This window comes from Plectrocnemia conspersa, unplaced genomic scaffold (genome assembly GCF_051122295.1).
Source record: "Plectrocnemia conspersa isolate PC_06_02 unplaced genomic scaffold, ASM5112229v1 ptg000003l, whole genome shotgun sequence".
Taxonomy (NCBI): domain Eukaryota; kingdom Metazoa; phylum Arthropoda; class Insecta; order Trichoptera; family Polycentropodidae; genus Plectrocnemia; species Plectrocnemia conspersa.
In genome coordinates this window covers 21,382,796-21,409,499 of record NW_028277167.1, presented here as the reverse complement: position 1 = coordinate 21,409,499, position 26,704 = coordinate 21,382,796, and the positions used below count along the sequence as shown (strand labels likewise).

Below are 26,704 nucleotides of genomic sequence, written 5' to 3'. Positions count from 1 at the left end.
AGGGCTTGCCGCCATTGCGACCATTAGACTAAGATTTAATAAAAAAGCACGTTAACCATAAAAAATAAAATTTTAATTTATGAACAATTAATTAGACCCATTTTAACATATGCCTGTCTAGTGTAGAATAACACCAGTAGCTAATACTATTTTTTTATAAATTATATGACTAAAGACACTGCCAAATTATAACTGCGTAACGTTACGGTGGATTGGAAAGCAATAGGAGCACCACTTGCGGTTATATCTTGCAACTGTGCAACTCGATGGTGTAAGTCTTATTGACCTGAAATACATGGGTTCGAATTCCATACGAATCTTAGTGCTATTAAATTTCTATCGTGTCTGAAAGATCGAAATTATTGATTAATATATAATTATAATTCCGGTCGATCATCACAGATTAGATTTACTTTGATTTTCCTAATCTCACGGATGAATATCGTGATGATTAATTAAAATCGAGATAGGTCGTACATATCTGGCAATGAAAATTTTCTAATAATGAGCTATTTTCAGCTCAGAGAATATCTTATACGTATTAAAAAAAAAAGAACACACATTGGTATTTTAAAGAATTTAAAAATAAAAAAAATTTGGCCTGCGGATATTGTCAAAATAATTGAACATATTATATGTTCAATCATTTTGACAATTTCATTCAGTCTTAAAAACTATTAATGCTTATGGTAACTAGAGTTCATTATTGATTGAAAAAATCTATTACAATTTGCAGATTATATAGTTAGATAACAAGCAAATAAAATCGAAATTAATGAACACTAGCTAAATTATTAATAAAATCGATTATTTAAAAGCAAAAGTTTATTTGTATATAAATAATGTCATAATTTTGACTTGAGGTTGTATCATGATAAACTTCCTCTCAAATACCTGTCAGATATATATGAACAATTCCCGAGAAATTTGGAAGCCTTTGCATAAATTATTAATTTGAATAATATTTATATTTGTAAGCAGCCCTATATCGTCAATAAAAACTAAAATGATTGCATAGAATTTTCCGCGCGAAAATTTTGCTCACGCACGCCGCAATTTTTGAATTATGAATTTTTACGTCGCGCGCGTAGTAAAAGCGAGTTTCATTGATAAGTCGCGCGGGGCGTAGTGACGGGGTGCGGGCGAAAAGAGGCGGGGGGCCCGTCCGCCATGTTGGCAGGTGTACGGAGCTCTCCCATTGGTCGAGATCCACCAGGGCCGGCTCAGGCGCGCTCCGCCCAGGGCCGCTCTCTACAACCCGTCGCCAGTCGCCACTCGGAAACGACGCGGGTCGCTCGTCGGCCGGACCGCGACTAACCAAACGTCAAAACCGAGCGCTAACCCCAAAAATAAAACAATAACACTAAACCCCCACCACTAAAAAAAACAATCGAATTCCAATAACGCAAGTTTATTTGATTCGTATTGCGCGAGTGCGGACTTATTATACACGTTGGAAAGCGATGCGTATTATCGATCTCGTGCAGTGTTGAATTGTAGTGAAGCTTTCGTCGTAGCGTATATACGATATATACACATAAAAGCTCCGCCATGGATTACCGAAATTGATCTTACCGAAAGCTCTGGATAGGCATGAGCAGGGGGTGAGTTGGATGCAGCGGGGGCTGGAGGCGTGCTCCAAGATCGTCGTGAGAAGGTCTCCGGTGGCGGGGGCGGGAGCCCCGGTAGGCGCGGGGGTGCGCGGAGGGGCCGGGGCTCAGCCCCCGGGGCCCCCGGCGCCCCCGCCCTGCGCGCCGCCCGCCGCCCTCGCCAACCTTGGCACCGTCTACGCCACCAAGAGGCGGCGGCGCAACGGAAAAAGGTAACCAACCCTTGCACACATACATACACACATACATACAAACACTACGATCGATATATAGCTACGTTTTTGCATAAAAGCCTTTTTATTATTGCAAATTGATGTGGGTAATTGCGGTGTCGGGGTTTCCGTCCGGAGCGCTCAGGGCGAGTGCGTTTTTTTGGGGCGAAAATGTGCGGTGCGGTAGGAAAGTTGATGGACTGGATGACTCATATTTGGCTGCAATCTGACAAAGCCTATATATTACCTGTAATATATAACATAAATAATAGGGAGAACGTTTCATCAAAAACATTACCAAGCAAAATTTGAAGCGAACTCAAAATAATATTATTAGTAATTTAGTAAAAGCCGATTTCAGAATAAATTAAAGTGAAAAATAACATTGCTCCTTATATATTCCACGCCTTATGTATTGTTGCAGTAATAGCGTATCAGTAGCGTGCCGGGCTACACCATCGTATGTAACCAATAAAGTGTAATTTTTAAATTCAATTTATTAATATAATAATATATTTTCTTTACGCGGTAATAATAAAATAAATATGAATCCATATTGTGTTTTAAGTGTGATTCAATTACTTTAATAAAAATATAAGTTTGATTAATTGCAACAAACTAATTAGCTTGATATGGTTAATTAAATATTTCTAATAGGGAACTTGAGACTTTGTCCTTAATATTATATCAATGAAGTGCCACGCTACGCAAAATCGAATTGAATCATTTTTTGATAAATAATTACTCAATAATTTGCTATAAGATGTAAAGCTTTGAATCAAGCTTGTTATATTGCATAAAGCATAAAGTAAAAATGTATACTTATCTTACATATGTCAAGCGTTAAATAAAATTAAATAAAAATGAAGTATGCTTTATTTAATTTAATTTAAAGCAATATTTGCTTAATCTTGCCAAATTAATTAGCTTTATTTAGTCAATATAATATTCATCGCGATGCTAAGTTTGTTAAGATGTATTTGGTACTTATTTAAAACAACGAACTTAAACATTTTCAATTGCCCTAAATATTATTAGTGGCAAATACTCAATTTTCGCATTAAACCTTTTAAAACTATGGTTTGATTAATGATTGAAAATATTTGATAGGTACTTATTTATTAATTAAAACGACTTATAGACATCCATAGATAGATACATATCAATAATCATAATATACTTATCTTCTTGTGGTATAAAACCTATGCTTGTTATTAAGCAAGTGATTAAATCATTCAATAAAAATCTACTATGGATGAAAATAAATTAATGATGATGAAAATAAATTAAAGCAAAAATTGTTCAAATATATTTAAGTATTTATTCGAAACAGTGAATTTAAATATGTTAAGTTCCTCTAAATAATTTGCGTTAAATCATTTAAAACTATGATTTTAATAATGATTAAAGTTATTTGATAAATAATTAGACATTTATTAAAATGTCTTAAGAGAAAAGGTAGATTTATAATAATATGCTGTTTATTAATTAAGTGTTTGATTTGCTTAATAAAAATCTATTATATATGTAGTGTGATTTATTAAATTTATTTAAAAAATGAGTTAAATTCATTTTAGGCTTTGTTTAGTAAATTTATTTTATCGCAGCTTAAATTATATTTTGAAAATTTCTAATCAAACTAATGAATTTTTAGTAAGGTGGCCTTTAAAATTTTTAACTTTTATCATATCGGTAGAGAGTCACGACATATAACCCAATTATTCGATTCATGCACAATTAAAAAAAGTAATATTTTAATTTTAATTATTTGATAAATAATCACTCAAGAATTAAAACTGGTATTTGATGGCTCACACTTTAAGTTACAGAGATTTTCTGATTAATAAAAATCAATTGTATTTTAAGTGTGCTTATTAAATTTTAAGTTTAATTTTATTTATCTAGGCAAGCTTGAGACAAAAAAATTCTCAAATATTATTTACAGAATACTCATAAATATCTAATACTCAACTTCTATGTAAGCAAATATTTAAAAAAAAAATTGACAAAACACACTGTTTGATGTAATCATTTTTTCTAAAGTTAGTGATAGTTGGTTCAATATTTACTTATATAATATTTTATTCAAAATAAAATATTACAATACATTTTTATTAAGGCTTCTTAAAGCTTCGATAATAATACATGTTTTTTAAATATTGTCAGTTTAGCTTCAAGCTCTAGATATGTTTTATAATATTAAACTATAATTTATTTAATTGCACTAAATCCTAAATACAATTATATTTACTAAACATTAAAATAATTTTATATGTCAAAAGAAACTAAGATTATATTAGTTATATATTTAAAATAGAAAATAAATGTTTATATAATATCTAAAGTGTGTTTGGTTACATTTATTATTAAATCATATATTTTTTACTAATTTTCTGCCTAATATACTAAATAATAGTTTTATCATATTATTAATCTAATATTACAAATATTTTTTTATCAAAAATTTAAATATATAATTGCTCTATAAAACATATTATTTGCTTTTTCCAATTAGTAGTAGTCTAAAATATTTACTTTAAAGTAAACCAATTACATATTTCATATAAAACATAGTCTATTTCTAATAAAATATATTTAATGCTTTGATATTAAATGTTTTCTAAATATATAGTAAAATTCAAAACCGTTTTATTTTTGCTAAAAAATAAAACGATTTTTCTGCTCCCTTAAATAAATTTTATGCTTTTCTTTAGTTGTTTAACTAATTATATACTTTGGGCGAAACTTATCTCACATGGATAAACATTTTTAAGGCACTGTTTTTTTAATAAAAATAATACAATATCCATTAAATTAAATAATTTGATAAAATATATTTTTCATACTATTAAAGGTACGATTCCATTGTATTCTAGAAAAGCATAGATATATTTGATATAATATGTATTTATATACAATAATTTATTTTATTACAATATAACCTAAACATATTACTGTACATATAAATTATTTATTAATCTAGTCTTAAACCAGATTCAATGACTCTGGCTACTAAAAAATATTATTTTGTTGTACATATACACTTTAATATAAATATTATACTATTTTTAGTAAATAAAGGTTGAACATAGTTTTTGAGTCTAATATTATGGTGATATATCGACAATGAATGTATTTTATTAAAATTAACAATTATTAATACCGATGACAAAGTCCTGTGTTTGAAACTCATAAGAAGTTTTTGTATTCTTTAATTTGTTGGGAGATTAAAATTAGTAATTATTATATAATTAAAAATTCAATTGCTCTTTACGGATTGCGTTTTTTTAAGCTTTTCACAATCTCATGATTTCAAATTATAATTAGATAGCGCATATATAAAAAAAAAACTCTTATAATAAGCAAAAAAAAAATGTTTTCTGATAGCTATGAATTGTGACGTAATATACTGTTTAAAACATTTTTTTGTAAATATTAATGTCAAAATTAAGAACATATACTGAGATGCTAGATTATAACAATTTTCTTCTTTACAAAATAAAATTAAAGATATAAAATAAGAGTAGTATTAATAAAAAAATAAGATATGTTAAGAAAAAATGCAAAAACCTTTAACAAAGTAATTAGATTCCATTGTATATATTTATATACTAAGGCATTTAGACTTTTACTACAATTTTCCTTTTTATTGTGTTTAAATGTAAAGAATGTTACAGTTCAAAAAATTTTTAAGATAGTCATAACTTTGTACAATGCATGAATGAGTATTAGAGGCAGATTTTTTTCTAGTCAAAAATGAAATGAGATAAGACTGAATTATTATTATCAAAATTAAAACCTTACTGTTAAATAATCCAACATTATAATATAGTCCCTGGATTAAATAAAACGACTCGGTGTCAACGTTCCCTAGTGGTCATAGGGTGACGGTCTGTTAGTCACTTGAAGGTCCGACTTCCGACCGGCGCACCTGCCCGCCGGCTTATTAGTTCATATATGAATCTCGAAACTATTTTTTCACATATATGTATATATTTTTTATATAAAAGTATAATTATCGCGATGATATGTGGAGATACGGCGGGCGGGCGTTTGAACACTGGTAGGGTCCGAAAAGAGAATGACACACTCGCGAATTAGCCATGCGTTTCGACTCGGATCGATCGTGAATTTTAAACGCTCCCATAATAATTTATATAGTGCATATTTAATTTATAACGATTCTAGACATCGCTTGTGTCCCTTATGGTATTTCAATTATTTATATTTCCACGAAATAATCGCTTAACCGGGCGGTTGAAATTAAACCGCGACGGCGTTAATTGATTAATTAAATTACATGACTAATTCGAAATTGCGCGATGGAATTAAAACGTTCGCGGGACCGGTTAAAAGGGTTACGGCAAATATTTTCTTTTTTAATCTTCACCGGTTAAATTTTAATTAAAGATAAATAATTAAACGGTCCGCCGCGGTAACGCCCAGACACAAAATATTGCCTGCCTTCTTATCACAGGTTCGTTCCAGTGATCGCTCGATTTATTATTATTATTATTTTAAAGATATTATCAATGTTTTTCAATAGAGATAACATGTATTTTAGGTTATGTTTATAAATAATATTATATATAAAAAAGTCCTTTTCTATAAATTAAAATAATAGTTATTTCTCATTATTTTAATATATAAAAATAAAACATTTTTGTGTCTTGTGTCTTGGTATTAAAACAACCAATGTCATTTTTTAAAATAAGCTTTTACATGTTTAAGCTATTTATTAATAGTATAATATAAAAATAATAGAAAAATATTAGTTCTATGTATTCAACAAACAATTTAAGTCAAAGTCAATTCCAATAAATCTACGTATAGATTTTTTTTATAACATATCTGACTGTCATGACTTAAAAAGTTACCCCAATGCCATGATGGCATTCATGGTAAAATACATGCAATTATAACAAATGTAGAATTTAAAGACATATTTTTTAGTGTTGCTTCAAAACTGGATAGTTGATAAAATAAATCAACAGTTTAAAAATATTATATTTAACATTAATTATTAAACTCTTAAAATCTATCCAGTGATATTATAAGATTGTAAGAAAACTTGAAACGGACTGAAACGACTATAATGACTAATTTTGTGAATCAAATAATTATTATGTAAAATGATAATATTAAAAAATGTGTACTAACCACAAATCTAAACTACTTCTTAAATTTAATCAGCAAACTATTAATTATATTAGAAGTCTTGGACTTGCTCTATTGCAGTTTATGGGTTGATCTTATGTCAAGTCATATATTTATGTATATATTTATTAAATAAACAGTAGTATTTACTTTTTTTAAATCAACAATATGCTAATTTAATAAATATAATTGTCGGTCCCTCACTATCCGCAGTGAGGTACCGCAGCTAGTATAATATTGTAGAACGATTGTGTAAGGTTACATATATAAATAAACATATTTGATAAATTTTATTTAAAAGGTTTAATAAAATATTAATTTGTACAGTTAATGTTGTAGAAAAATAGTTTAAACTAATATAATAGTCTGCTTTTCGTCTAAATTTACTTATAATTTATATGAACTCCATGCACGTCTGCTATTTATGATTTCATTTTTAATTTCAATGTCATGTTATAAATTAAAAAATCGATTTGTACTCATCGTATTTGTGAGTAGTTTCTAATTTTTTAATGCTGAAAATACGCGAAAGAGTGCTTGCAATAGTTGGCTTTATGAAGCATATAAATTATAGCGAGTGACCTCACTGCGTCACATTAGAAATGCATACATAAATCAATTATATATGTGCCATACGAACAATCTATGTTATAAAATATGCAAATACAAAGAAAATTCATATAACAATTATTTCTTAAAAATATTCATAAAAATATAGAGCCTTTGTTAGTCGAAAATAGTTGAAAGCGTAGCAAGAATTACACATAAAATAAAAAATAAAAAATATTTTTCTGTCGAATAGGGCTATATAGATTGTATCTAGACAGCATATGATATGTAGATATAGCTTTTTTTTAAAAAATACTAAGATAGTTAACTGTTTTAACGACTGTAATTGGTGTAGTGGCCCCCCGACTGTGTGTGTATTAGGTCGTGCAGGGGTGCGATATCGTTTTCGCATACATCCAGGGGTAGCCACCCCTATAGGGCCATTAACTGCGGACCATTTGCCAGGAAGCATATTGCAAGCGAGACAAGGCAATTATTGTCACAATCAAAACATTTGTGTGTGCACTGGGCAGTATTTTGCTATTGCGGCTGGTTTTGCCAACAACAGAGCGTTTAGCGGTTAAAAATAAATAATTAATCCATACGCGAATAGGTCAACTTTATCATCAATTTCACAAAAAATATATACTTTTATGGTTTAGTAATAAAGGCCCTGCGGTGTGTCACTTTGAGTGTATTCATACGCGCGATGGTTCGTGGACGAAAAATAGGGCGTTGGTTATATTATTAATTTTAATTTGATTATGTTCTTAATTTATGACATTATTATGTAAAGTGTGTTTTATAAGTCTTTTAATGTTAAAAACTATACATAATAATATATGTATTTTTATGTAAAATTTTAATATTATTTTTTAATAAATATCTATATCAGATATCAATAATAATAAAAGTAATATTAAATTTATAGTCTTCGATTTGCATTTAATATATTGTAAAATATAATTATTAAATTTTAATATTCTTTATAATCGTAAAATGCTGAGTTTATAATAGTAATTAAAAAACCTAATAAAATAATAGGCGTTATTAATAAATATATTCACACTTTAGGCTTATGATTTCCTATATGATAAAACAATAATATTTTATTATTATTGTATATTATTTGAAAATAATACATTAGTCTTAAATGTTTATAATGAAACGTTTAATGGTGTTTTTATTTAGTTGTCCGTATCCGAACCATTTATCCGGAAATGTCATGTTACAATCGAATAACCCGAAAGCTCCGCTTCATACGGCGCGAGCTTTTGAATTGATAGCCGCTAATAAATTAAGCTTCAATATACTGGAGGGCTTAACAATCGCTATAGGATGGGATACATTATGAAATCTCGTTTCTCCCCCATTTACCATATAAACCAAAGAACGGACGACCGGGAGAGCACTTAAAGATATTGTTCCCAGATTGTTGCTATTTGGGGTCACGGTGGACGAACAATTATATGAAGTGTACCTAATTTGACGTAAATAGCAAAATAATGGACCGGCTTTGTCCACGTAATGGCCGGCGATCTCGATCTGCGAAAGCATCTGGTGGATATATGTGTATTTATCGCACGCGTGAGAAAGTACAAAAGATTTTTATATATGTAGTTTATTTTATATACCCACAATGCAGATAAATAAACGCCATATAGTTAATTATGCTTTTTATTGAGCAATATAAATAAATGTGTTAATTTCACATAGTGATTTATGCATAGCATTGTTTGCTTTCTATTATTATAATGTGTATTTATATATAAACACTATAAATTATTTGCTTTTTTATATTTGCAAATGTTGAAGTAATTAATTGCTGATTGTTTTGTAATATAATATGGATTTAAACCCGATAGAGACAATGAAAAATTTGCGTCAGTCATATGTCGTCTTCATTTCATTTAATGAATTGCTCTGAGAATAACAGTACAATAGTAATACTGTAAAATTATTGTAAAACAATAATGTTATTGTTTACAAAATCACACAAATTGTCATTTGGTATTTTTTATATTCTCTTAATATTTATTCATACTGTTTTTTTAAAAGTAATCTAGTAATAGATATGAATCATTATAAATTTAAGTTATTAAATTATAAGTATATTTATCAATATATGCATATAAACAATAAACTTTTATAAATTAGCATGTGTAAAGTCCGCTTAATCAACACATAAAAATAATATAAAATAAGGCAATAATTACTAAAATTTCACATTTTTTAAATGTTTATATTTGTTTGTGTAATATCAATTATGACGCATAAAAAAGCCTGTTAAATCAGATGGATCAGATTTGTAATTAAAATAAATAAAACATATAATACAATAATATTAATTTCATTGTGATTTACTAGTTAAATTAACTAGCTGTTTTAGTAAAAGTGTAAATTTCCGCTCTTTTTTAGTTTAAAAAAAAAACTACTACGTGATCTTATATTTTATATGCAATGCAATAAAACATATTTTATATGCAATGCAATAAAACATATTTTTAATGCAAGACAAAAATAAATAAAATAAAATAAAAATGAATATTTAATACGGCAAATAGAAAACTCCGAAAGATCGTAAAAGTACGCTGTAATAAAAATAATGCTTCGAACAAAAAAGTTTGGGATCTATTGTTACAACTAGCTTAATAGAATATGTAATCGACTACTGTTAAAAATAGTATAGTAGTTGATTTTATACAGCACTAAATTTATATTAATTAATTTTAATTTTCAATACTTTAAAAGCTTTATTCAGATACAATTTTTATGTTGTATCATTGGATATTTAATTTTCTTATAAAAATGTAGTTAATTTTAAGTTTATTGTCAAAATTAAAATTATTACTTAGAAAATAAAAATTTGTATAAAAATATTAATGACAGAAAAAAATCTACATATTATAAATTAAGTAACTGTTATATGTAAGAAAATCCTTTAAATTATTGGTTCGGTGTAATTTAATTTTTTTTATAAATATTTTCATCTGAATTTTATTTACTATAATTATTTATTGATTTGTATAAGCATTTAATGTTGAATTTAATGCACAAATTACTTTATTTACTAGTGTATTATGATGAAATATATAATGCCTGTGCCTAATGGCGTAATTTTTTTTCACTATAAACTTTTTTTATGAAAACCTGCTTTTTCCCAAGCAAGCATATTTGTTTATCGATCATTTACCTCGTCAAATATGAATATATTATAATACAAATGCACACATATGATACACACATTCATAATATACAGCATACACGTTTCGGCAAAGTCGTAAAGTAATACAACGTATTAATGATGGAAACGGGGGATGGTGGCGCGTCATTTTTTCCATAAGTTTATGGCTTTGGTCGGCCATTAAATTTTCCGTCCGGATAAAATATCAACTGGATATATATGTACATACTTGTATTTTTTCAACCCCGACATAAAGAGATTTATATGCAAAGTTGGCGACGAAAAGTTCAGCCATGAAAAATGAAATGCGCGCAATAAATCTGGGGCCGCGCTCACCGGGGATCGCTTCGTATATTTGTTTATGGCTTTTTGCTTATTGATCAAACACCAGAGCCGAATGCGACCGTTTCGTCAAAAACGATACACACATATGTATGTGTGTGTGGGTTACCGGCGATATACACAATGCAGACTTTTTACCAAAATGCCGCATGGCGCTTCGGAGCGAAACATCGGCGCAGGGGTGGGGTTAAAAGTTAAATGTTTAATAATAATATGTTATAGCTTATTGATATTTAATCATATGCTTGTATCAGCTATACTTTTATCTCTTCTGTGAATGCTTTATGCTTACCGATAATTAATTTGGCATTTGTTGTTCCATCATCTTATTGCATCATTCAAGCATAATTTATTTCGTTAAATATTTGACTTAATCATAATGCATATTCCTATTTAAAAGTGTGATGATAATTATATATTATTCCAACAAAATTAAAAGTATTTTAAAATAGTTTGTACTTAAAAAATAAGGCATATGAGTAAAAGCAGCTGTAAATAATTGTAATTAATTTATTTATTTATATCTAGAAATACACATCTGTAGAGCTTTATTTTTTTAATAAAAATTAGAATTTTATCTCTAAAAGAAAATAAAAAACTTATTCTATCTTTACAGTAATTGAAATTTAAAGTCATTTTTAGTAAGGGTATGTTATGAAAAGTTTGAAAGGAAAAATTTAGTATTTATGTCGATTTAAATACTCATTAGTTCGTTAATGTGTATTAGAAAAGTTTGTAATGGACTGTAATCATGATAAGAGAAAATAATTTTAAATAATGCATAATTATTTTTAGTTGTAATCGTTTGAAAGATTCCAGATTCTCAAAATAAATGTTTTTACTTGGTACGTATTTTCAGCTACCTATTTTTCATTATCAGTACCATAGTATTGTTAAAAGAGATTTTATGTTTGTCCTGCATTAAATTAAGCTTTAATTTGCAACTGGCAGTTGATAAGAGTATGAAGATGTACTATCCATGGTGTTTTTACATAGTTTACCATTAAATACAGCATTTAACTTGTCTTTGTTAGTCTTTAAATAGCAATTATTGCCTTATTAGCCAATGATTAGGAAGTTCAGAAGATAAATGAATTATAATGGACTTTCTTCATAGATATTTATAAAAAAGCAAAAACTAATATAGCTGAATATGACATATTTGAAATAATAGTGACAAGGAAATTACATTAGAATAGTTAGAAAAAAGAGTTTTTTGTATTTTTTAAAATATATGGCAAATACATTTGTAAGTCAAACGTTTCTGTCTCTATGCCCATAACTTATTTGCTTGCATAAATAACATTCGATCAATTGCACTTAATTAACTTTTAAATTTGATTTATTTAGTTCTTTGGTGCATTTTATTTAAAAACATATCTAAAAAAGAATTTTTTTGATGTGGGAATATAAACGGATTTTGAGAAGGGCTTCGACAAGGTTGTAAATTTATAAGCATTTTTAAATTTTCTGATGGGTGTGGTTGACAATCTAACTATTCGAATAATTGACTGAATATTTGTTGCGACTATCTTGAATAAAATTAAAAAGCCATTAACGAAAGTGCACTTTTGGTAAAATCCACAATGGGAATGGTTCATTCTTTATTATTATGTATCTAGGAACACGTGCATCTCATTTCCTCAGATATAGTTACTGTATAAGTGCATGATGAATTTTCGTATTTATTGATTTAAAGACGCAGGGACGTCATTTAAGGGGTGCATATGCCTACCATAAATTTTGCTAGAAGTATGTGTGTCATTTGTTAAAAAATGAGATAATGAGGAACGCCTCGAAAAAATCGTGTTTGAGTTAAAATCAAATAAACTGCTTATCATTATTTTATGTAAACCACAAACACTTAAAATACAATAATTTTTATGCCATCAAAATATTGAGTGATTAAAATAAAAATAAATATTTAATATTTAAAAGATTATTAATTGTTAAAATTAGCTTAATATATTATGGAATCAACTATTGCTAAAAAAAGTATAGCAGTTGATTTTATACAGCACTAAATTTATATTAATTAATATTTTTACACAGATAATGTCAATGATTTAAAAGCTTAATTCAAATATAATTTATGTGCTGTATTATTCGATATCCATTTTTTTTATAAAAATGTAGTTAATTTTAAGTTTATTGTCAAAATAAAATTTAAAAAAAAAATTACGTAGGAAACGAAACTTATATAAACATATCAATGACTACGTATTATTTAATTTTTTAAGTAACTTAATATTTGTTTGTGAGAAAATGTTTTTATTTAAAACAAAATTTTATTTACTTCAATTATTCATTGATTGCTATAAGCAGTTAATGTTGAATTTATTACAAAAAATAGTAAAAATAGTAAACCACATACACTGAAATACAATAATTTTATTTGAAAAATTAAATCATAGAATTATCTGACAAAATCTAATGTTCAATTAAAACATATTTGATTTTACTAAGAAAAATTTTCGTCTGTGGTGCATTTTTTAAAAATGTAGCAACACTGATAATAAAGTACCTAAGCAATAAAAAAACAAGAGCAGGGTTTGTAGTTTTGTATATAAATTTACAAACTGGTCATGTTTTTCTATACCTTGGAAAAACTAAAATTAAGCTGAGCAAAAAGTATATAAAATAATAAATTAAGTATTTTCCTTTTAACGCCCTTAACGAATATTTTATAAAATTCAAAAACGAATATGCAAGTATTATAATTACCAATTATGAAAATAATTATTTTTTAATTAAATAATTACTGAAAGGCAATTATTTTTTTTGCACTAATTGGTTAGATAAATTATTATCGGTAAATACAGAAAAAAAGATTGGAATTTTCGAAAACTTGATCAATTTTTTATTTCAATTTTAACTGCGTATGATTGAGAATTCTAGTCATGATGGTCTAAATATTTTTAGTGCTGCTATACAATTAATATATTCACTATTATATTATTTAAACTATTTTTTTAATTATAATTTTACATATAAATTCGCAATAAGACTTGGTAATAAAAAACAATTGGTAAAAGTCATTAAAAATATATTTTATTGTATTACCAATATAAGCTGTAGCTCGTTTACTCGTATGAAATTTACAGTCGATTTTACACTTGGCAGTTATACGATGCCGCGTTACACCACCGCCGTCATTATCCGCTAATTGACATAAAACTTAGTTTTATTGCATGAAAATATTTAATATTGTTGTTATTATGTGTGGACTTAACGGAGCACGTATTGCCGGTGGCCAAGAAACCCTGTCCAAGAAAACTGGTATTTTAACACTTTGTTGAGCAAGACGGAAATGAAATATTAAACAAGTGTACAAGCACTATTAAACCGTATATTTAATATTGCATTTTAAATGAAAAATGTGCTCCTAGGCCGACTATCTCACCGATTACATCAACCGCGTAACATATGATGGCCCTTGCGATAAGGGAGCGGTTAACTAAAAAAATACAACATACGATTAAAGGGCATGGTTTAATTAATACATTAATTTATAATTGATTATTACGATCGTGAGATATTTATGTGTAAATTTATTTTGTGATCAACAGTCATATTTCTAAAACTATATATAATAAACTATATATAATTTTAGAAATTTATAAAAAAATAAGAATCAGATGAGTGCCTTCTGGTATAATTTAATGGTGCTAAAATATATTTAGAATTTATATGAAAATTTTCTTTAAGAAAATGTAATATCAACTTTAAAGAATCAGCCAAAATCTTATCTAAAAGCGATAAATTTTGGCACGATCGTATTCCACGCACGATCCTTTGTATTTAACTCAATGTTTTCACGACAGATTTTACGTCAGATTTTTTCCAACGTCTGCGTGTGTCACGTGGGCGAATAGCGGTCATCAAACTGTTACGTGCGAACTTCTTTCGTGTCTTCAGTGTCAGCCCTCTGGACCTTCGTGATGGACCGTGCCAAACTGGTTCAAGCTCGAACACTTTCGTCAAGTTCACTTTTTTCTTGCATTAGTAGTTTATGTGTGTGTGTGTCAAGACCTCGATTTTTGCCACGCATTATACATTTGTTAGGTAACAATCTGCATAGTTATTTATATGTGGAGGAAAAAAATAACAGTCTATTATGAGAGACATGTAAGTTTCGATTTCACCGCATTGTGCTCGGTTCCATTGTTGGCAATCTGTCCAACCGAGAAAAACGAGGAAATTCTATAGAATTACGCGAGGAAAATGTATGTAAGTGGGTAACGTAAAGAGGGACAGGGGCATACGCATATTGCCAGGGGACATATGATATTATTGCTTAGTAATAACTAGTTGAATTCTATACAATAGGTTATTTACTAAATTTTTAGTATTTTTTCATTAAATTATCATTTTTACTGTAGTATAAATGTAAATTATCTATTGATGGCAACTTTAAGTATTAATGAGAGAATTAAAACTTTCGACAAGAATATAATAAAATTTAATCTAAACTCTAACTTCTTTAGGATCATATCTAGAATTTCTAAGAAACAGTTACTATTTCTATTTTTATTTCTTGAAAATATAATATTAAAATTAATTTAATATTCAAACTTGTGTAACAACAAGACTAAAAAATTCTGTTGTCGCATTTGAACTTAATATAAATTTATTATAAAGAGTAAATATCATTGCTAGTTAGTTAACAAATTGATTCAGTATAAGAGCATATTTTTTGTATACAAATTTGACAAATCACAGAGGTGTAATTAAAATATCAAATGATTCGTGAGAAACTTCAACAGGGCGGTTGTGTTTAAATTGGAAATTACGAGGCGCCAACGAGCGTGAAGATTTATGACCATTAGTAACCGCACGGTTACTAAAGAACCAGATCATCTCGAGGCATCGATGTGACTGTGAATTTACTATATAATAAAATATATTGATAGTAAAGAAAGTACATGTATGTATTTAAAATTGAGCTTATCTAACAATCTACCCTCGAATCATCATAATTATTGCACTGTCAAAGAATGCCGCTCGAAGAATGCTTAACATTTTTATATGTATATTCAATTGTAAATAGGGGCGTTCGACATTGCTGCTTTTGAAAAATTTGAATTATTTAGTTTAAGAAAATCATTATGTTGTACATGTTGTTAACCGCGCGTATCACGTTCTAATGCGGGTGCAATTAAAATTCAATCAAGACTTGCAGCTCGTCTTTGAGCGATGGTTGAAACGTTTGAGAACCGTCAAGTAGGCATGTGCGTATGCTTTAATTAAAAATACATACAATAATAATTAAAAATGGATATTGGGGTCAAATGTCAGCGAGACCCATGATTAAGATATTCTGGCATATATTAACAGTGGTGCGTTTTCATTAAAACAGTTTTTTTTTAAATATATTAATTTATAATTACCTGTTCAAATTATTTAATAGATTTTACGATTTACCAACACGATAAATCAGTGACTAATAACTGAAAGATCTTGGTTCGAATCCCATCGAATTAGTGATAACTTAATATTTTAATTCCTATCTGTAATGTTTTTGTAGATTTTATTAATTTCATTAATGAATAATATGGTAAATCCTGCACAGTGATATCTATTAACTGTAAAGGGTAAAATTTGTTCTTTTGGTCACTTTGAAGTATCACTGAAATAGTGATTTGGTGTAAAGCTTTTCAAAGAGCAAAATCATCTCTTGATCCATGGGCTAGAAAAATGGAGTGGTGTTGTGAGGAAGAGACTTTATCATAATGAATTACAATTTCTCAAGTCGTCCTTTAAGTCTGGAAGTTGAGCAGCAACATTATCTATAACAAGTTTGCCACTCAATATTATTCATTGGTATTTTAAATTAATTCATAATATTTTTTACTTCATATTTTAACCTAATATGAATTGTTTAGTAATATACAATTGACTATAAACGATGTTAATATATCAACACACGTGTTTTGGATGTTCCGTTCGTAAAATTGAATGTCACATTGAATGTTAATGTAAGTAATTTTAAGTAATGGGAAATGCAATGTAAATTGGGTATTAAAACCTTGAAGTGATATGGCAAATTTTTAAGAATTTATAGGAATCTGAACTTAAGCATATTTTTACGTATGCGTATAGCACTCACTATTGCATAGTTTTGGTAGATCCAAATACATCAAAGCTACATACTTGGTGGGTAAAGGTTGCAATTCCGGTAGTACTGATATCAGTAATACCGATATTGGGACAAAAATTGCCATTCGATACTACCGGTAGTACCGAATTTCGGCTTTAAACTACGAAAATGACAATGTCTGTATTGCTTGAAAGCAGAAGCGATAAATAAAATAATGCTAATTGTAGTAGATTTAACCTAAGTAGTGTTATCGTCGTAATAATATTATGCAGTATTTTGATGTTTTTACTCTATATTATTTATATTAGATTTAATTTATGTTACTTTTACCATGAGTAGAAATAAATTAGTATACGAAAGATGAATCTTTTTACAAAATATATTTTTGCGATATTAAATTAATATTAAATGTGCAGTAATTAAAATAATATTATGTAAATAAATAACATCTCAATCACATATTTATCATAAATTTCATAAATCTGTTTTCAGGAAAAATAGGTGGTGTTTTAAATAAACTGATTTTTAATGCACTTCATTTAATTGATAAAAAATAAAAAAGTTATTTAGGAATATATTTTATTTTAATAAATTGGCTAGTGGTGCTCGAAAATTTTGGAAGCATCCAGCGGTTAATTAAAAACGATATTTGATAAAAAACGATATTTTCCTATACATATTGTAATACTCCTTCATAATATTATGTAAATAAAATAGTTGCGTTAACCTTTAATTTTACAATAAAACGTTATGTAAAAATTATATCGTTAAGAGTGTTCCAAAGTAAGAAAAACAAACATAATTACGAACGTGGATATGTATTATACATATAATATAAAACTGAACGGTTTATACGAGTAATATAAATAATATATCACATATCCGTTATTCGTCGGTCTGTTACAGCATCAAGTGCCGTGTAAAGGTTTGAAGAAAACAATGTTTTATTATTTTTTGTAGTTTCTGCGATGATTCAGTCTCGGAGGTCATTACTAAGGCATTCGAATGTATTGTTTGGAACACTAATCCAAGATATGTTCACCGGACGGCCGGAGTAATTGGTCTAATCCTAGAGCTCATTCACTCGCGGAGAGCGATCTTGGCTACTAATGCGTTTTTAAATATAACTGTGATATGTAACATTATACTATATATAGTAGGTATTATGTGTAAGATATAATACGGGCAAAACATACTTTTTTGCTCTTTTAGATATTTTTTTAATACTAAAAATGCGATCTTTATTGCATCGTTTCGATTAGTAGGGCTTTGATATTTTAGTTTTTTCCAAACTTTTTTGGCACATTATCGATTACTATTTATAGTAAGTAACTATTGCTAATAAATCATTACGAAAAATATTGTCCTATCAGAACAAAATATTATAGTTGCATGCAAGATTTATGATATAGGCATTTTTATGGTGCTTATGATATTGTTAATAATAAAAAGTTGTCAGAAAAATCGTAAAAAATTATAGCAATGAAATGAAATATGTAAAATATATTATAACAACAAAATTAAGCTTATTTACATATATTGAAACTTCAACATTTTTAAAGTTAGTTTAAAACTCAGCCTTAAATAATTAAAATATGTATACTATGTAGCAATTGCTATCAAAATATTTGTTAAATTAAAAGAGTTATTAAAAAATGCATTTATACTTTAATAAAAAACGACATAATCCACAGAACAAGTCTTTATAAGAGAAAATAAATTTGCAATATTATATGATATTTACGGTTTTCTCAAAAAAATCTTGCGTAAGTATTTAGCATTTTAGTTTAAATTAAAGTTATAAAATCAGTTAAAAGTCTAACATATATTAACGATTAGCTGGTAATCCCTGTGTATAAATTTACAAATACATCCATAAGAGAAGTAGATAATGCAAATGTTTTTTATTCTTTTCACTTTATATATTCTATACATCAAATATAATGCACCATAATATTCATGTTTATTAAAAATTACGTTTCTAAATACATAACACTGATCTCTTTTTAATTGTAACAAATTGCCAGTGTAACTTTCTAACATCACCCCACAATGTTAATTCCCTCCAGTTATCTCAACAGCACAGAATCGATTCGTTCCGTCGAGTTATTGTCACCGTAGCTGATCTTAATTATCGATTAGGCGCAAGTAGTGTGGTTAATACGTTTTGCCAACACAGCGTGGTACGTAAGTCGAAATGTGTGGAATTAAAGCCAGTGAATTGTGATTACCGTCTAGTGCTTGGATCGCGGACAGGTGTATAATTTACAAGAGCCAATGGTCACATATATATATTCCCATAATTGTGGTTCCTATGCAGTGTGTGTTGGTTTTTTATACCTCTTGATGGCTGTGTGTGTTTTTTTACCACCGCATCACATCAATCAACGTAAACACCTAACAACAAAAACATAAAAAGACTTCCTAAATTAGTGATAGGATAGCGGTCCGCTTACAAGCGTAGGGTCAGTACTGTTACCACTGACAGCTCCGTGGAAAATTGCCAGACGACGATCTTCGATTGAAAAGTTGGTATTATATGAAGATTGATGATCGTTTTGAATATAATAATATATATAAGAAATAATCTTAAATTCTGGTGAAGTTATATTTTTTAAATCCACAATATTGAAAATACTTCTTACGCTTTTTAATTGATTATCGAAATTAGCTTTGTCATTGAAAATACTATTATTTTTTCTTATAAACCGCTTTTATAGATTCATATTTAATTAAAGATTTTATAAAGTATAAAGAATTGGTTTCAGAAAAACTGTGGTCAGAAGAATATATATTGTATAAAATTACTGTTCGTGCTGCTAAATAAATATATGGTTACAATAAACATTGCGAAGAACAGCCTAAATTTGCACCCCCCCCTTCCAAAAATAGTAATAAATGTTTTGTTATATATATAAAAAACTAAAATTCTAATTTTAGTTAGTTGTGTGGACTAAATTAAATTGTCAAAAACATGTAAACTGAATTTTAATATAAAGCTTCTGATGAATATTTTGATTAAAATGTTTGATCAAGTATAGAAATATGACATTAAAATTAAGATTTCTGTAATTAAATAATGCAAGATAAATTACTATTTTCTATCTATTGCAGAGTCCCTCTTGTTACAACTTCATTAAATTTAAATACAGTCAAGAGCAGCAAAATCACCATGCTCTCATATTTTTACTCTAGAGCTAATATTAAATAAGTTATAATTATTGTTAATTTAGCAGCTGCCCGTGAAAAACAGCTTATTTTATTTTAAAATTTATCTTTCTTTCTTTTACGAATATTCATCAGAAGTTTTAGATGCATATTGTTTTTCTCGTAAATATAGGGTTTAGATCCAACGTAATTTGTTCAAAAGTCTGAAACTTTTCATTCCTTTTTGTGATTAGTGTATTTCTTAGATTTTCTATTAGCTTAATAGCAGTGAAAACACTTAAGGGTTTTATTTGTAGTAATATATTGACCCTGTCTATTTCCTCAAACATATTGTTCTACATTATGAAGCTGCAGATAAGGTGAAATTATTTTGGTTGCTTTATATTATTTTCGCTCCTGCTTTTGAAATTTTTTCCTCATTGTTAAGAAGACCTTTTTTGGATGTACACTAATTGTTTTAATGCTTTTTTAAACACAGGTAAATTCGACATAAGTATTTTCAATCTTACAAAGCGATGTAAAGATTGGAAACATAAAATTTTACCGACAAGTAAAGATGCAGTAATTTTTTTTGAGTGGAGTTGGAAACTACAAAAAAGTTCAGTGACAGAATCCCTTTATCTGTACTAAAGTTGAGGATATGGGGAAACAATATATTGCATACTTTTTTAGATTTAAGAAAAAAAAATATTATGTGGCGTCATTTTATTAAAATAAAAATTTATGAGGTAAGAATATTTTTGTAATCTTTAATAATAAATTAAAATCTAATTGAGTGAGATAAACTTTCCATATCAATTGCTTAAATTATTAATATGCTCAATTCATTCGCTGTAGTAATATAAATGGTATTCTAACCTAATATCTAGCTTGTTGTTAACTTTTACACTTTAGTTTTTCTTACTGTACATAGGTTGATAAAAACATTTGCTTTCAAGAAAAAATATTTTACAAACTGTCTGTGCTTGTTCTTAAATGTTTCATTTTATTAAACATTTGTCAAAACCTAAGTATTTCTATGCATTTCGGTAAGTATTTTGCATTTGACATTGAGAAAAGAAACATAAATTTTGAACGGCACAAAAAAAAAATTAGAAAAAAAGATTAAAAAAAAATGGGACGAACATGGTACAAAATACGTAAATTCATTCCCTTTAATAATTCGAGATTACGCTCTTATTTTTCCGAGCCATAACAAAGGTATTTTTTTATGAATGATTTAAGTTTTTCTACAGTATGACTAGTATAATAGTCTCGTATGTTGTATATGAAAAATATAATAATGAAAATTCCTCCGGAAAACCATCATACTTTTTTGCCTTCTCACTCCATTTCGGAGCTTCATTGCTTTGTTACCTTTATTGGTAATTATCGCAGAGATACTGCCCTATTATTTCTGAGAATTAATGAAGAATATAGCTCTAAATATTGCTGTTAATCCCTATCGGTTAATTCGTGCGGTACCCATTTATTAATTTTCACTATTCCTATGACATCCAGATGTCGTTAAATGGTTTTAATCTGCTGCGAATGTATGAACAGTTGTTTATGGATTAGATTTAACAGTGTTTCTTAATATTTTCTCATGAATAATAGATGGACGCAATTGTAAGGTTAAAATCAGCAGTAAGATTTTTTAACTAGCATCTTACAGTTCTCGGACTAACAGTACCCTCGCGCCAAATCTCAAATTAATTTTATTCGTAACCTGCACTACTTTGTCTTTCAGTTTGAACCAAATTTTGTCATAAGCATAATATACAAAAGCCCAGAAACGACTTGCTTCAATCACAGTCCATTTCCGATTGGGTGAAAATCGGCCAGTTGATTTTAGGTTTAATTTTAGTGATTGATAAAATTTAATTATAAATGATTTTTAATATGTTGTCAAAATAAAAAGTATCGACATATTTAAATAGGCGTAATTTTATCTTTATTGCAAAAATAATTCGCAAATGCCCACACAATTTCATAATTCTACGAATCTGCATAAAATATTTCTTACAAGCTACAAAATCAATAATTCCAAAGCCGAGTTTTTCTTTGACAAAGCCAGATTGATCGACTTAAATCCGCTATTATGTATAACATAAAAAACTGCTTTGTGCCCCCATAAAAGTACCACCTTGTTTTATCGAGCGTATTTTCTGAGAATTATTGCAACGGTGGGCGCTGGCTCGTGGAATTCCTTTTTGCTCGGGTTCGTTAGCTTCCTATGATGTCGGAAATATATGAGGGATGTTCTACCCACGCGGACATAAATTTGGCATTGTTTGCCCAGAAAATAATTACGTTTCCAGGTGGATTTGTTATATGCCGCGGCACCACCGGACAGGTTCTAACTTATTCTGAAAGCACAAAAATATACAGACCTAATTTTTGTTATAATACAATATAAACATACATTCCGGGCCTGTCTGCTTGTGCTTATCGCGACAGACGCGTCGACACACCCAATTTTATAACGCTTTTGGGAGTCGTGTTTTTTTGTAGTTATATAATTTTACCCACCAAAAAAAAGGCAAATATGTGGGCAATAATTCATCGCGCGACACGACAAGGAAGTATGGAATTTTAAAAGACAATTTGTCATTGCATACGTTGTAAATACGCAAATATGCGTGTTAAGCGACGAAAAAGCTTACAGACTGTAATTTAAAATCAAAAGAGCCTTTTTTGATACAGATACATAGCTTTTAACAAATTCTAAACTACAAATGTATCGTATTAGTTGCACCATTGTTACTAATGACTTAGAAAATGCCATGCAGCTGGCTGTAAAGCGTTGACGAGACACACCAAGTCATATTGGCAATATAAAAAAGGTCGTCTCACTAAAGCAGCGTTTCTTAAATAGGATTCCGTGGAATCAAATACAAAAAATGTTTGCACATTACACGATGATATATCTCGACTTTGAAATCTTAACTTAAAATAATATTTGAGAGCTATTTATTAGAAAGAACTTTAAGCAACACAAATTGTAGACATTTACAGAAATGAGAAAATAAAATTTATTACAATTTTAATGCTGGTTCAAAGCAGTTGATTTTTTTTGTATTTGTGTGTTTTTTCCAAAAAAAAGTATAAAAAAGCCTTTTAATTAATTAATCATGAAAGATACGTAAATATGTTTAGTAGTCTTATCTCTAAAAAAATAAAGCTTCTAATTTTGAGGAATTTTACTTAATAAAAAATATGTGTCTTAGCACTTTTATTTATATGTGATAGAAATTTAAGAAGTTTTTGTTTAATGTAAAGATTTGAAACATAAAATTTTACCGACAAGTAAAGATGCAGTACAATTTTTGAGTGGAGTAGGAAACTATAAAATGATGTAAGTTCAGTAACAGAACCCCTTTATCTATTACTCAAGTTGAGGGAATAAAAAAATAATATATTGTATACTCTCTTAAATTTTTAATTTTTTTTATTATACAGCATGATTTTATTTAGATACAAATTTATGGGGTAAGAATATTTTTGTAAACTTTAATAATAAATTAAAATCTAATTGAGTGGGATAAACTTTTCATATGAAATGCTTAAATTATTATTATGCTCAATTCATTCGCTATAGCAATATACAATAAATAGAATTCAAACCTAATATCTAGCTGGTTGTTAACCTTAACACTGTAGTTGTTTTTACTGTATGTTGAAAAAAACACTTTTGTTAAAATATTATACAAACTTTCTGTGCTTGTTTTTAAATATTTTATTTTATCAAAGCCTATGTCAAAACCTAAGTATTTCTATGCATTATTATAGTAATCAATATGTGTAATAAACTAATATTTTGGTACTACAATAAATATAAAAATGCATTTTAATGACAAATTAGATGGCTATGTAGTTTTTTTGAAGGCTTTAAATAAAAGTAAAATATCAATGTTTAATAGTCAACGTTGTAACATATATTACAGTTCACCAATTTTATACCATTTTAATGTTATATTTGATTTTCATAAAAAATATAGCCTTTAAAATATATTTAGAAATACTGCAATGTAGTACATAGAATTAAAAAAAATGAGTTGAGGTCCTGTGCTTTGATGTTTTTACATCTGCCGAACTAAACGACTTACGTCTGAGCTTACCATATCTTTAAAAAATTCAAAGAGACGTAAGGAGATAAATTCATGCCATTGGTAATAGTTGGAAATCTTGTAATATAAATAATACAGTGAAATCTCGGTATAGCGAAGCTCACGGGACCGAAGAAAAAATTTCGGTATACTGAAAATTCGTATATTGAATATAAGGAAGATGATATATTTTTACTTTTTTATACTGTAATAAACACAATAAAATTAATATATTTTATAAAAAAAGGTTAAGGGTCGGCGAAACACATTGAATGTGCTTGAATGCTAGTTCGGTATATTTTACTGTATGTACTACACAGCCCTTTTATGTTGATAAATCTTATTCGTATGTGTTTACATTTTTGTTTTTTAATACTAGGGTTGAAATATACTATAAAGTACTATAGAAGTTTTCATTAATCAAAACTATTATATTTTAAAAAATTAAAATCAATGCCAAATTATGACTGATATTATTAGATATCTTTGAATTTATGTATCATATACAATATTATATTCAAAAGACTATCCAAGTTTGTTATGCATACGGACGTGTTATTAGGTATTATTTGATGACCTCTTATTAATAAAATAAGTAGCTGTTGGACTTTGCCAAGGGCATCTGCAGTAGCGAATTCCCAACTGATAATTTGAATCGATCCTTGAGTATTTATAAAGCATAAGTGGATTGGCTCAAAGGGACTTTAATAAGGATAGTGCATGATCGCGTATTGAATACCATCGATTCTTATTTTAAATTCGATCCTCTTGTTTATAAAAAGACAAACGTTCACGTCGTATTAAATGAGCAATTTGCATCAAAGACCGGATTGATCTATGTAGAACCTGATAAGGTATTGTATTACGGTAGGAGTAGTATAAAAAGTGGTTTTACAAAACTGATATCTTTTTAACGTCTTACTCTACTTTTTATTGCATGGTTTAACTAGTATATGGATTTGTTTGCATTAATAATGTGTGAGAGCATCTAATCTGAGATTAAATTTATTCTGCTATTACTAATTGATTAAGAAGTATTTCAAAATATTAGTTACTTCTCGCAATTTTTAAATTGATAATGCTACGATGAGCAAACAAAGTTGTATGTGATTCAATTGACTTGTATGAACATAGCAGCATACTTAAAGAGAAAACTTATATCGATTTAATTTTGTTGTTACTGCAATACTTTGTTATAGCAAGAAACGACCCTAAACTCATGTACCTAGGCAATAAAACATAAAAACATTGAATATGGGAGGACATAAACCGCAGACCCCAAGGGAAATTGGATACGTCCAACAATCTGCCAATCGGGAATGAGTACGGCGGAACGAAACCTTTGATGGGAAAATCGACCAACAACAATTTAAACAATGTATACTTAACGACCGGTCGTTAAGTATGTAAATGCGAAAACTCCGTACAGTTTTCAATAGATTAAATATTTTTAAAAGTGTATCTAATCTAATTAACAAGGGTTATTTTTAATTACGTCATGTAGATTAAGATTAAAAGCTTCGTCTGGCGTCCGGAGCTTTGGTGGTAAAGTGGCGTGATGATGTTGTTCCGCGTGTCTTTTTCTTGGGAGCGTGCCGTGTGGATAACCAACACATGGGTTTCCTATTGATATCAGTCATGGCGTGATTGCATGTACAAAATCTACGGTTTATAGTTTCAAAGTGGTTACACTTGTATGGTTAAGCTTTAACATAATCAATTACAATTGCCCCGCGTTTTAACTAAACGATATACGAGTTTGTTTGTTTGTATTTTTACCCTATTTTTGTAAATCAAAAGGGTGTCACAATAGCATGTATGTATGTATGATATCTAAAATAGTTAAGGGCTTGTTCTATTTTATATGTAATTATTGGAAAAATCGATTAAAAAGAAATTATAAATAATTGAAAAGATTTCATATAATATTTTATATAGTAAAATTTTATTATACAACACAATTTTTGCCATAAAAATAAGAAGGTTCTTATCATATTTAAAATGTTTTTTTTTTAAATACGTAATCGTTTTTTAATATTGTCAAAATTTTCGACAAAAACTATTTTGAGAAAGTACTCAAAAATATTTATTTAAACTGAAAGAGTTTTTTTTAATAAAATATTTTTTTTGTAATTATTGTGACATATACAGTCTATCGTGTTTAGTTGTTTTGCTTGAAAATAATATTTAGAGCATTTATTATTGTGCAATATATCTTATGCACTCATTAGTAAAGCCAGGTGAAAAGAAAAGTTGGATTTTATTATTTTATTCGATAAAAAATGGCAGTGGAT

General features: G+C 28.2%; 1 protein-coding gene across 2 annotated transcripts in view; it reads left to right on the top strand.

Annotated features, from left to right (window-relative positions):
* The first annotated feature begins 1,282 nt into the window (after window positions 1–1,282).
* The window catches only part of ss (aryl hydrocarbon receptor spineless), a 173,790-nt gene continuing 148,368 nt past the window's right edge, over window positions 1,283–26,704 (top strand). For both annotated transcript variants that reach the window (XM_088183218.1, XM_088183217.1), the window contains exon 1: window positions 1,283–1,822. In XM_088183218.1, coding sequence (XP_088039344.1) covers window positions 1,614–1,822 — 209 coding nt within the window. In that variant the 5' untranslated portion in view covers window positions 1,283–1,613. The remainder of the gene's footprint in view (window positions 1,823–26,704) is intronic.